This window comes from Hyperolius riggenbachi, chromosome 10, assembly GCF_040937935.1.
Source record: "Hyperolius riggenbachi isolate aHypRig1 chromosome 10, aHypRig1.pri, whole genome shotgun sequence".
NCBI classification, from domain to species: Eukaryota; Metazoa; Chordata; class Amphibia; order Anura; family Hyperoliidae; genus Hyperolius; species Hyperolius riggenbachi.
This window is the reverse complement of record NC_090655.1, coordinates 49,854,470-49,868,452: the sequence shown is the minus strand read 5'-3', so window position 1 is coordinate 49,868,452 and position 13,983 is coordinate 49,854,470. Positions and strand designations below refer to the sequence as shown.

The following is a 13,983-nucleotide window of genomic DNA, read 5'->3' as shown; positions in this document are numbered from 1 at the left end:
TGGCCACACACCATACTATTTTTAAATATACGCGCGCACGCACGCGCACACACACACACACACACAATCTACCACACACCATTCAATTTTCAAAAAAATTGTTCTGAAAAATTCACCACTCCAGATCGACTTATTGAATAAGACTGGAAAACCGATCAGATTTCTTGCTCAAATAAAAAAATATTTCGATTTTTCATGAAATCCGATCTTTTTTATTGAATTGCTGTAAAATTGGATCATTTAATGTATTGTGTGTGGCTACCTTAAAGAGACTCTGTAACAAAAAAAGTTCCCCTGCGGGGTGCTTACCTCGGGAGCGGAAGCCTCAGGGTCCCAATGAGGCTTCCCCCATCCCTGTAGCTGCAGCCAATCCAGCGATGGCTCCCACGAAGTGTCCCGCAATCCACAAGCCTGACAAGGCTTGATATATTTACCTTCCCTGGCTCCAGCGGGGGCGCTGTTGCGGCTCCCAACACGGATATAGGGGGAAATAGCCAATCTCTGTCAGGTCCGCTCTACTACGCAGGCGCAGGAGACTTGCACCTGCGCAGTAGAGCGGTCCGACAGCGATCGACTATTTCCACCTAATTCCGAGCGGAGAGCCGATACTGCGCTTGCACTGGAGCCGGGAAGGTAAATATCTCCGCTGTTCGGAGGGGCACAGCGAGACCGCCGTGGGACACAGAAGAATGGGGGAAGCCTCGATAGGATCCGGAGGCTTCCCCCACCTGAGGTGAGTACCCCCCAGGGGAACTTTTTTTTTAAGTTACAGGTTTTCTTTAACACGGATGAGGGCACTGGCAAGTCCCAGCTAACAATGCAGGAGTTGGGGAATGTGGTGCATAAAAAAAAGTTGAAGTTTAATTGTGGCTAATTAGTGACGGTGAAAAAAGGAAGAAAGATGGATAGGTCAATCCAAGAAGGTTGGTTTAGAGAGCTTGTTATAATGTATTGAAGGTGGAAGCTAGCCTAATGGGATGAAGCAGAGCGTGAGATCAGACCCAGAGAAGACTGTGCATGAGAAGAAATGAGGAAATCGTTAGCAGGTCACTAGAAGGGTGGGGAGGCCAGTTAGGATTGCAGTTATATTAAGGTCGGAGATAAAAGATGGACAAAATCAGAAAAGTTACACTTTAAAGGCAAAGTTCAGTAGTTTGTGCATATCTCTTTCCTGGCTTCCATATAAAATTCAGCGGAACAGCAGATGAGGAGAAGAGATAACAGATACAGCTACGTACATGCGCTAGAATAAACTGAGGATAAAGACTGCCTCAACCAAGAATCGTGAGTGAACGCAGCATGTGTAAATTGGCTGCCCGATGACAAGCCGGATCTTAAATGACAACTGAAGCGAGGGGTATAAGGAGGCTGCCATATTTATTTCCTTATAAGCAATACCAGTTGCCTGGCAGCCCTTCTGGTCTATTTGGCTGCAGTAGTGTCTGAATTGCACCAGAAACAAGCATGCAGCCAATCTTGTCAGATCTTACAATAATGTCAGACACACCTGATCTGTTGCATGCTTGTTCAGGGTCTATGGATAAACGTATTAATGCAATATCAGGTTTTGGATAGGCATACCTTGCTATGGATGGTTGGGTGCTCAGCCTTGATGCAGAAGCAACATCGATCCAGTATAAGCAATTGAAGTTCAGCTGATACACCAGTATCAATATTCCAAGCAGTTTTATTGTATGCACAACATGACAATTGTTTCGGGCTACGGAGGGTCCCCTTCATCAGATACAGTGCATACTTTATCTGATAAATGGGACCCTCCGTGGCCCCGAAACAATTGTCATGTTGTGCATACAATAAAACTGGTTGGAATATTGATACTGGTGTGCCAGCCGAACTTGAATTTCGGATAAAAGTATTAGAGACAGAGGATCAGCAGGGCTGCCAGGCAACTGATATTGCTTAAAAAGCAAACAAACATGGCAGCCTCCATATACCCCTCACTTCAGTTGTCCTTTAACCACTTCCTGTTCCTATGATCGTGAAAATAAAGGCCCATACACACGTCAGATTTTTCCGAACGACGGGTCGTTTGAACGTCCCCCGCACGCCAAATCGGGCGTGCGTACAGACTGTCGTTCGGGTGATAAGACTGGTCAGCGGATCGCTCAAAATCTTATCTTATCACCCGAACGACAGTCTATACACACGCCCGATTTGAACTGTTTAAATAAGCAGGAGGGATATACACATAAAATGTGAGGGTTTAATGTCCAATAGAACTGTTTACATTTAAAGAGACACTTAAGCCAGAAAAAAAAATAAGTTTTACTCACCTGGGGCTTCTACCAGCCCCCTGCAGCAGTCCTGTGCCCTCGCAGCCATTTACTAATCCTCTGGTCCCCCACTGCCAGCTAGTTTCGTTTTTGCCGACAGGCCCGTCAGGACTGGCCACGCGTAGCTTTTTTCGCATTCCCGACTGTAATTAGCGCTATTGCGGGCCGCAACGCATACGAAAATACGCATTGCCGCTTTCCGGCCGCATACATATGCGGCAACACGTATTTTTTTACGCGTTGCGGCCCGCAATAGCGCTAATTACAGTCGGGAATGTGAAAAAAGCTACGCGTGGCCAGTCCTGACGGGCCTGTTGGCAAAAACGAAACTAGCTGGCAGCGGGGGACCAGAGGATTAGTAAGTGACTGAGGGCACAGGACTGCTGCAAGGGGCTGGTAGAAGCCCCAGGTGAGTAAAACTCATTTTTTTTCTGGCTTAAGGTTCACTTTAAGCTATAATGTATGAAAGTGGATAAATTGTGTATTTTTCACTTTTTTCCATAATTTTCCTTTTTAAATGCATGGGAAATGGCAAGGTAATTACTAAAAACAAATATCAGCCACAAAAAGCCTAATTTGTCCTGAAAAAAACTATCTAAAGATCATTCAGTTGTGATAATTATTGATAAAGTTATTGCCAAAGTAATCAGAGCTGAGCTGGATGGGGAAAGTGACCAGGGTAGGAAAGTGGTTAAGCAATGCCTGAGCACTGCATGATCGCATGGTTCTACCCTGCCCATGGGAATCCGCTTCATTGTGCGTCACCCATTCTCCCTCCGCTCTCCTCCATAGCAACCTGGAGCCTAGTGACACATCTATAAAGCGTCGGCACAGCACTGCCACCGAAGAGATTATGTACCATTTCAGCATATTTTTCTCCCAAGCACCATCATCGTCCTGCTGTATTTTCTGTGTGACTCAAAAAATATGCAATTTCTCCCGGGATCTGGAAATTTCCAGCTCGGTTTTTTTCCCAGTGCAAATCGCAAATGTACACACACACACCTGAGATCCCAGCAGCTCGCAGATCTAGACTCTTTTCTATACTACTAATGTTCTATTTTTCATCCATACTACGCATACAATTCTCATACGTTTATTTTCACCTTAGATTCACTTTAACCACTTGCACTTAACGTTTGCTCATTGGTGGCAGAAAGTGGCCACTCATACATGTGCGTGCGTTCACATGTATGTGTGCCCCCCACGGCACCTGCGGGTGTACTCCGATCCTCCCTCCATGCAAAACTATAATACTGTACTAAAAAGTGCAAAAACAGGTTGTTTTAAAACATTCGTTTTGCATTAATGGGTTAATCTAACATTTATGGCCACAAATAGGGGTCCTGGCTGGGGTGAGGATGGGAAGCAGGGCTGAGGAGTGGAGGGGGGGGGGGGGGGACTGGGTTGGGATGAGGATGGGGGCTAGGCTGGGATAAGGCTAGGGTGTGGATGGGGGCTAGGCTGGTGTGAAGAGCTGGGCTGGGAGGCTAGGATGGGGTGAGGATGGGGGTCCTGGCTGGGGATGGGGGCCTAGGCTGGAATGAGGATGGGGGTCCTGGCTGGGGATGGGGGCCTAGGCTGGAATGAGGATGGGGGGCTGGGGAACTGGGCTGGTAATGGTGCTCCTGGCTGGGGATGGGGGCCTAGGCTGGAATGAGGATGGGGGTCCTGGCTGGGGATGGGGGCCTAGGCTGGAATGAGGATGGGGGGCTGGGGAACTGGGCTGGTGATGGTGCTCCTGGCTGGGGATGGGGGCCTAGGCTGGAATGAGGATGGGGGTCCTGGCTGGGGATGGGGGCCTAGGCTGGAATGAGGATGGGGGGCTGGGGAACTGGGCTGGTGATGGGGGTCCTGGCTGGGGATGGGGGCCTAGGCTGGAATGAGGATGGGGGGCTGGGGTGAGGATAGGGTGCTAGGCTGGTGTGAGGATGGGGAGCTGGGCTGGGGTGAGCATGGGGAGCTGGGCTGGGGTGTAAGGATGGTGGGCTGAGGTGAGTATGGGTAGCTGGGTTGGGGGGCTAGGCTAGGGTGAGAATAGGGGTCCTGGCTGGGGTGAGGATGGAAAGCTGGGCAGGGGGCAGGGGCGTAGCAATAGGGGGTGCAGAGGTAGCGACCGCATCGGGGCCCTTGGGCCAGAGGGCCCCCGAAGGGCCCTCCCTCAACTACAGTATTATCTCTCTAATGGTCCTGTGCTCATAATAGTCACTTCTATAGATACTTTGAATACTGGTAATCATTAACAAACTGTTCCCCATCCCCTTCTTGCACCTCTGATACTGTAGTTGCCATTGACAGGTTTTTGTGCGCCGTAGCAATTGTTATGTATAGAGTGCTTGGGGGCCCCATTGTAAAACTTGCATTGGGGCCCACAGCTCCTTAGCTACGCCACTGGCAGGGGGGCTAGGATGGGAGTCCTGGTTGGGGTGAGGATGGGGGGCTGAGGTGAGTATGGGGGGGCTGGGCTAGGGTGAGGATGTGGGATAGGGCTGAGGATGGTGGGCTGGGGTGAGGATGGGGAGCTGGGGTGAGGATAGGATGGTGGGCTGGGGTGTAAGGATGGTGGGCTGGGGTGAGGATGGGGAGCTGGGCTGGGGTGAGGATGGGGAGCTGGGCTGGGGTGAGGATGGGGGGCTGGTCTGGGGTGTAAAGATGGTGGGCTAAGGTGAGGATGGGGAGCTGGGGGAGAATAGGGGTCCTGGTTGGGGTGAGGATGGGAGTCTGGGCTGGGATGAAGATGGGGGGCTGGGTTGGGGTGAAGATGGGGGGCTGAGGTGAGGACGAGGGGCTGGGCTGGGGTGAGGATGGGAACCCAGTTATTTATAGTTATGTCTCTGTTTGACTGTAGATCTCCTTAATGGCTTCTAATAACAGGTTTACTATCATTCAGCTCCATATATTATGTCCACCTCTTCCTGAAGACCCTTCATAACAAGACATTTCCAGGTGATGGTCTGGAAATGTGAAGTTTCTAATTATAGAACATCTTCTATTTCTCTCCTAGAAAGCACTACTTGTAACTAATTCAGCAAGTGTCTATGATAAGTGATCAGCAGAGGGCTCACCAGGGAAGTGATAATAAGCTGTCTAGTGCTGAGACTCTGGAATGACTGAAGGATACTTCTACATTCCATACAAGAGGGCTTCTCTCCCACTCTCCGTGGGCTGCAGTGTGACATCTCGTCAGAGAAATGTACAACAGCTACTGAACCAATTATTCTGGATGTGCGGATATTACAACATCCAGCCTGAAAAAAAACAACAGGGAAAGGACCTACCTGTCCACTGTGGCGCCTTGTGGTAACTCCTCCCACAGCAGCAGCTGCCGGCCCCCCGTCACCCAATGGCAGAGCCCATCAGGGGAGCGAGATAGGGCGAGGCACAGAAGGCGTGAGGTGTCAGGGTGTGACAGTGTGCTCAGGTAACGGCCAGTCTTCACATCACGCACTGAAATCAAAGCATGCAGTATTGTTAGAAGCGAATAAAACTCATCACAGTGCTACAAAATCTTAAAGGGAACCTGAAGCGAGAAGTATATGGAGGCTGCCATATTTATTTCGTTTTAAACAATACCAGATCCCTGGCAGCCCTGCAGATCTATTTAGAGTAGAATCTGAATCACACCAGAAACAAGCATGCAGCTAATCTTGTCAGAAACACCAGATCTGCTGCATATTTCTTCAGGGTCTATGGCTAAAAGTATTAGAAAGCAGAGGATCAGCAGGACTGCCAGGCAACTGGCATTGTTTAAAAGGAAATAAATTAGGCAGCCTCTGTATCCCACTCACTTCAGGTGTCCTTTAATGAATACCGAGGTGAAAATAAATGGATGAGATAAACGTGTATGTGCAGTGCCAAGCATACATATAACTAGGTTGTGTTCCTTTTTTTATTTCTCTGCCTGAAAGTGTTAACATTTAGGTATGCAAGTGACACTTTCTCTCCAGTGGAGACCTAGTTAGACTATAGTGGTAAGGAATTACAGCCAAAAACCACTTCTGAGAGCAGGGAAGAGATAAAAAGGGTAGATGGTTCATATTATTTAGCTCTGGCATACTTCAAATGCTGTGTCATTGAGCAGAGATGATAAAACATTAAAAAGTAGATTTAAATATAAAATAAAACTTGGGGATATTTCAAAAAACTAATTTTAGGAGTATAGATAAAATTGTTTACTTGGGTGTTGCTTTAGATAATTTATAAAATATACAGATAAGACACAGGGCGAAAGATCTCTGCCACAGAAAAGGCTGTCATATATTGTAGCCCTCAGCAGTCAGATAATACACAGGCAGACTTACCTCTGCTATGGAGCAGGCAATGTCATATATCATTCCCTCTGCAGTGAGATAAGATGCACCCAGACTGATCTCTGCCACAGAGCAGACTATGTCATATATCAAACCCTCTGCAGTCAGATAAGACGCACACAGATTGATCTCTGCCACAGAGTTGGCCATGTCATATATTGTACCCTCTGCAGTCAGATAAGATGCACACAGACTGATCTCTACCACAGAGCTGGCTATGTCGTATATCACACCCTCTGCAGTCAGATAAGCTGTGCACAGACTGATCTTTGCCACAGAGCTGGCTATGTCATATATCACACCCTCTGCAGTCAGATAAGACGCACACAGACTGATCTCTGCCACAGAGCTGGCTATGTCATATATCACATCCTCTGTAGTCAGATAAGCTGTGCACAGACTGATCTCTGCCACAGAGCTGGCTATGTCATACATTGTACCCTCTGCAGTCAGATAAGACACACACAGACTGATCTCTGCCACAGAGCTGGCTATGTCATAGTTACATAGTTACTTGTGTTGAAAAAAAAATAAGTCCATCGAGTTCAACCAGAGTTGTCATATATTATACCCCTCTGCAGTCTAGCATCCATCATGGAACATCTAGACAAACCCAACACCTACGCTAGGATCCTCTTCCTAGACTTCAGCTCTGCTTTTAATACAATCTGCCCAGACATACTGCATTACAACTTAGGACAACTCGGGCTCGATCAAACTCTCTGCGCCTGGCTCAAGGACTTCCTCACGAACCGGACGCAACAAGTCAAACTCGGCAGCTGCCTCTCTCAAGTGAGGACCACAAACACTGGCGCCCCGCAAGGGTGTGTTCTGTCTCCGATACTTTTCTCTCTATATACTAACCGATGTACCTCAACTGCCGACTGTGTTAAGGTCATCAAATTCGCAGATGACACCACCATACTCGGCCTCATCAGTGGAGGGGATGAACTCACCTACCGCAGGGAGATCGAGCGAATCTGCAATTAGTGTAAGGACAACATGCTCGTCCTAAATGCTGCAAAGACTGTCGAGCTGGTGGTGGATTTCAGAAAGCGCCCTCCTCCGCTCAACCCGATCTTCATCGATGGCACCGAGGTCAGCAGAGTATCAAGTGTTCGGTTCTTGGGCACTACCATCACCAATAACTTGAGATGGAGTGAAAACTCCACTAAATGCCAGAAGAAGGCTCAGCAACGGCTGTTCTTCCTAAGACAACTAAGGAAGTTTGGCATGCCGCAGGAGCTATTGTCAAGCTTCTACACTGCCACCATCGAGTCTATCCTGTGCTCCTCTATCATTGTCTGGTACGGAGGCGCCACCACAAGTGACAAGTACAGACTACAAAGGGTAATCAAGGCCGCAGAAAGAATCATCGGTATACCCCTGCCACCACTGGACTTCCTGCACGCATCCAGGCTGAGGTCAAGGGCTAACAGAATCACGCAAGACCCCCACTATCCAGGCAGCCGCTTCTTCAACCGCATGCGCTCAGTCCACCGCTACAGAGCTATTTCCACCAAAACCTCCAGGCACAGGAACTCCTTCTTCCCCCAAGCAGTGCACCTTCTGAACTCGAGCCCTGCACACAGCAGGCCAGTCACCCTGGACTAGTCAGCCTGCATGCACCGACTCTGTGGCTGCTCTTCATTCTGCATACATTCGCTCCTAGGACTAACCAACGATCTAGCTGGCTCAGCTGCTACGCACCTTCTCTATGTCTGTTCTTCATTGCACATGCACCTGCACCACAGTGTTTCTCTATGTCAATGTATGTATGTGTATTGCACTACTCTCTATCTCAATGCCTATGTCAATGTATGTATGTGCATTGCACTACTTCTTATCTCAATGCCTATGTCAATGTATGTATGTGTATTGCATTACTTTGTGTTTTTGATGTTCTCGCACTATGCACAATGCCGATGTGTACCACAAACAATTCCGAGTGTGGATACCACCACACTTGGCGAAATAAATTTGATTCTGATTCTGATAAGCTGTGCACAGACTGATCTCTGCCACAGAGCTGGCTATGTCATAGTTACATAGTTACTTGGGTTGAAAAAAAAATACGTCCATCGAATTCAACCAGAGTTGTCATATATTATACCCCTCTGCAGTCAGATAAGCTGTGCACAGACTGATCTCTGCCACAGAGCAGACCATGTCATATATCACACCCTCTGCAGTCAGATAAGACACAGGCAGACTGATCTCTGCCACAGAGCAGACTATGTCATATATCATACCCTCTGCAGTCAGATAAGCTGTGCACATACTGATCTCTGCCACAGAGCAGACTATGTCATATATCACACCCTCTGCAGTCAGATAAGACACAGGCAGACTGATCTCTGCCACAGAGCTGGCTATGTCATATATTATACCCCTCTGCAGTCAGATAAGCTGTGCACAGACTGATCTCTGACACAGAGCTGGCTATGTCATATATCATACCCTCTGCAGTCAGATAAGATGCACACAGACTGATCTCTGCCACAGAGCAGACCATGTCATTTATCACACCCTCTGCAGTCAGATAAGACACACACAGACTGATCTCTGCCACAGAGCTGACTATGTCATATATTACACCCTCTGCGGTCAGATAAGATGCACACAGACTGATCTCTGCCACAGAGCAGACCATGTCATATATTACACCCTCTGCGGTCAGATAAGACACAGGCAGATGGATCTCTGCCACAGAGCTGGCTATGTCATATATCACACCCTCTGCAGTCAGATAAGACACGAACAGTCTGATCTCTGCCACAGAACTGGTCATGTGATGCAGCCATATGTTGTAGCTCACTATAGACAGGTTACAGAGCCCCATAGACTAACAGATCTCCTATGATGCAGCCATTATTTAGGCCCACTGCAGTAAGCTACGGAACACCAGACTAATAGAGCTCAGCCACAGCACTTATCATGTGACGCAGCCATTATTGAACAATAAGAATGATGTTTTGTCTGTCAGTGGGGAATCCATATGCAGCCAACAGGCCTCATATCTGCATTATCGCAACCAGCTCCCACGTTATTAGGATAACTGTAATAAAAATGTCATCTAATCTTGGAAGAAAGCCGTTCATTTGCAGCTATGCGTCCCCAGGTGACACTGGAAGCTGTAACGCAGCTGAGGCTCAAACAATGCAGGCAATAAAGGCAAATTGGGAAAACAGCGTGCAGGAAAAGTAATTGGAGGGGGGGGTGAAACGCTCATCAGTAAAAGCAGCAGCGCATTCAGCATCTGTGCAGCCTCCATACATCTGCAGAGCTTCTACCTTCTCTCCAACCAGCGGCCGGACTAACTGCACCTCCCTGACATCTGTGCCTCCACGACACCCACGTCTCCGCTATGCCATCTGCTATGATGGAGAAGTTACAGGAGTTGATCTAGATTATAGTCAGATGATCACATAAAATAGTGAGGGGGCCTGCACTGCCTCCACAGCTGTGTCTGTGACTGCTTTCCTCTCACTGATCTCCCTGTTCTTATGTCTAGATCAGGGCTGTAAAAGTAAAATTCAAAGTGGGCCGAAACGTAACCACGTCACGGGCCAAGCTCAATGTCTAATGGCCACCCTCCTCCCTTATAATGTTCCCTCATGTCTAAACGCCCCTCCTCCCTCCCTCATGAAGTTCTCTTGTGTCTAATGGCCCCCTCCCTTCTCTATACAGTTCCCTGGTGTCTAGTGCCCCTACCTTCCTTATACAGTTCTCTAATGTCTAGTGCTTTCCTCTCCCTCCGCCATATGGTTCACCTGCTGATCTAGGGCTTCACTTCCAATATAGCTTTCCTGGTAGACTAGATCAGGCCAAACATCATGAAAAATGGGGATCGCACTTGGGGGCCTAATCGGATGGCTTTGCTTGCCAGATTTGGCCCGCGAGCCGGAGTTTGACATGTATGGTCTACATCAGTCAGCGCTGCGTAATATGTTGGCGCTTTATAAATACAATCAATAAATAAATAAATAAATCAGTGGTCCCCAAACTTTTTCAGTCAAGGGCCGAGTCAACATACTTCAGACTGCTGCTACATAAAATGTATGTTGAAATCTAGGTATTGATTTTCTCATAATCATGCCGGAAGAGACCTCCCAGCAGCAGCCATTCAGTCATGTGGCGCCCGAAGAACGTCTTTGTGCACCAGACAGTGAAGCATACCCATGTGACAACCAGCCGTCCGGTTGGATAGCAGTGAATAACTGCTCGCTGGCTTCTACAGTATGTGGATGGGTGGTGCAAGCACTGCTATTCTTTATGCGGGCCGCTGATATAAGAGGTGCATTGGGCCAAATCTATAAGGTATACATTTTGTGTTTGAGGGCAAGTGAAAAAGCCTCGGAGGCCGCATTCGGCCCGCGGGCCGTAGTTTGAGGAGCACTGGTCTCGATGGTAAGGTCTTCTCATTGGGCACATGCCCCAGTCAAGTATCCCCTGAGAGCAATTCGTAACTAGGCGAAAGGGGGCATTATCAGGTGAGCCCAGAGGTAATCAGACCTGATACTATAGGGCTGTCAGGTGTTAAATAAAAGTAGCATGTCCTGGCTAGGACACAGTGGGGTGTATGCAATAAATTGTGTTAAAGCAGACCTGAACTCAGAACTTCCTCTCTGCTCTAAAAGATAAGCAACAGCATAATAACCTTCTGTTTTCTGTTTAGATAGGCCAATTTCTGATGAAAATTTCAATTCTGCGAAATCCGAATGAGCATCCTTAGGGCCACATAACTCACATAAGGCGAATTTTGTTACATTACTGGATAGTGTTACAATACTGGATTGGTTAAAGAGGAACTCCAGTGAAAATAATGTAATAACAAAAGCGCTTTATTTTAACAATAATTATGTATAAATGATTTAGTCACTGTTTGCCTATTGTAAAACCTTTCCTCTCCCTGATTTACATTCTGACATTTATCATATGGTGACATTTTTACTGCTGGCAGGTGATGTCAGTGGAAGGAGATGCTGCTTGCTTTTTTGTCAGTTGGACCCAGCTGTAAACAGCTGTTTTTTCCCACAATGCAATGAGGTTCACAGACAGGAAACTGTCAGGACCATGGTCCTGACATCACACTGTGGGAGGGGTTTCACCACAATATCAGCCATACAGAGCCCCCTGATAATCCGTTTGTGAAAAGGAATAGATTTCTCATGTAAAAGGGGGTATCAGCTACTGATTGGAGTGAAGTTCAATTCTTGGTCACAGTTTCTCATTATGGGCTCTGCCTCTGACACAGGACACCAGAGGGTTCAAATCTTGGCTCTTCCTGTTTAGTAAGCCACCAGCAAGACTCCCCAACACTGCTACTGCCTGTAGAGCGCGCCCTAGTGGCTGCAGCTCTGGCGCTTTGAGTCCGCCAGGAGAAAAGCATGATATAAATGTTCTGTGTCTTGTCTACTTTCCTTTGCTTTCGCCACAATCTCATTACATCGGAGACTGCAAGCCTAGCAAACTGGAGGATGTGTTAGACTTGACTTATGTAAGAAAGCGGCGAGACTGAGGATCCATTGACTCCTCAGAGGTGAGAGTTACGAGGCTTCAGCACTTTGTGGCAGAGCGATACTTTCCTCGCAGCCTCGGTTTTATCTCCGCTGGATACATTATGGTAAAACTGCACATTAGTTTCAGCGCTTTTGCTGTGAAGTTCAATAAAACAGCCGAGGCGTGAATGATCCGAGCACCATTTGTAATTTTCCGCCTGAGCTCAGTAAAACAATCATTTAATGATCTTGTAGTTCGACCTACATAATGCAGGCTGCGCCGTGCGTGGGAGGCGATATAAATTACCCAGCGTGTCCAGGACTAGGAGCTGTTTAACTGAAATATGGTTTAATCTGAAAGAGAAGAGACAGGAGATGCCGGCACCACTTACAGGGTGACATCCAGGAGAAGCTCTCTGTATAACTCTGGAGTCACACACAGGAGATCTATCGCCACCAGAGCTGGATCATCCCCAAGATGACTTGGTGGGTGTTTAGGGGCCTGGATGCCCTTTGGCACCCAAATTTCCTTCCGTAAATGATATTTGTGTGGGCACCTATGGCAGCTCCCAATCTTTTGCTTTTTAATTCCTGGGGGGGGGTGGGGGGGGGGGGGTGCAGGCATGCAGGAGGGGTTAGGTGTGTGTGGGGAAGGGGGGGGGTGGTAAAGGTTAGGCATGGGGAAAGGTTAAGGTTAGGCATGCAGAGGGGTGGTTAAAGAGGAACTCCGGTTAAAATAATGTAATAAAAATGAAGTGTTTCATTTTTACAATAATTGTGTATAAATGATTTAGTCAGTGTTTGCCCATTGTAGAACCTTTCCTCTACCTGATTCCCATTCTGACATTTATCACATGCTGACATTTTTACTGCTGGCAGGTGATGTCAGTGGAAGGAGATGCTGCTTGCTTTTTTGACAGTTGGAAACAGCTGTAAACAGCTATTTTCCACAATGCAACATGGCTTCCACAGTGTGATGTCAGAACCATGGTCCTGACATCACACTGTGGGAGGGGTTTCACCATAATAACAGTTATACAGAGCCCCCTGATGATCCGTTTGTGAAAAGAAAAAGATTTTTTATGGGAAAAGTGGTATCAGTTACTGATTGGGATGAAGTTCAATTCTTGGTCACGGTTTCTCTTTAAGGTTAGGCATGGAGGGACAGTTAAAATTAGGCATGCAAAAAGAGGGGGGATGTGTTATTAAGGTTAGGCGTTGGGGAGGGCGTGGTTAGGCATTGGGGGGGTGGGCGGTTAAAGAGGAACTTCAGCCTAAACAAACATACGGTCATTAAGTTACATTGGTTATGTTAATTAAAATAGATAGGTAATATAATCTCTTACCCACCCTGTTTTAAAAGGACAGGCAAATGTTTGATTTCATGAGGGCAGCCATCTTTTTGGTTGAAAGGAGGTGACAGGCAGCATGAGACACAGTTCCAACTGTCCTGTGTGCTGATCACCCCTCCCAGTTGCTAGGCAACGTGAACAACAACATAGGAAATCCCATCATGCTTTGCACAGCATCAGGGACAAAAAGCGCGGGCAGTTTTCTTTGATGGGTGGAGCTTAGCTAAAAATGATGCTTTGGTAAGAAAAACAAAGTTCTGATGCTGTGAAACTGTTAAAGAAACACCAGGCCTTTTCAGTTCTGCTGAGTAGATTTTTAGTCCGGAGCTTCACTTTAAGGTTAGGCGTTGGAGGGGGGTGGTTTAGATTAAGCATCGGATGTTGGGGTGATTAGTGGAAGAGGTAGAGGAAGGGGTTTTGTGTGAGAATAGGCTTAGGTTTAGCTGTAGTAAAATAACGTAATTATTTACCCATATCGTAACTTGTACTTCATAATAGTAGAATATCAGTAAATTTACTGATATTC

At 47.2% G+C, this 13,983-nt stretch overlaps 1 protein-coding gene across 1 annotated transcript in view; it reads right to left on the bottom strand.

Moving 5' to 3' along the window:
* Nucleotides 1–13,983, bottom strand: part of LOC137533790 (uncharacterized) — a 63,240-nt gene that overhangs the window by 9,124 nt on the left and 40,133 nt on the right. Inside the window, exon 12 of the mRNA XM_068255037.1 lies at nucleotides 5,573–5,741. Within this exon, the coding sequence (XP_068111138.1) occupies nucleotides 5,573–5,741 (169 nt within the window). The remainder of the gene's footprint in view (nucleotides 1–5,572; nucleotides 5,742–13,983) is intronic.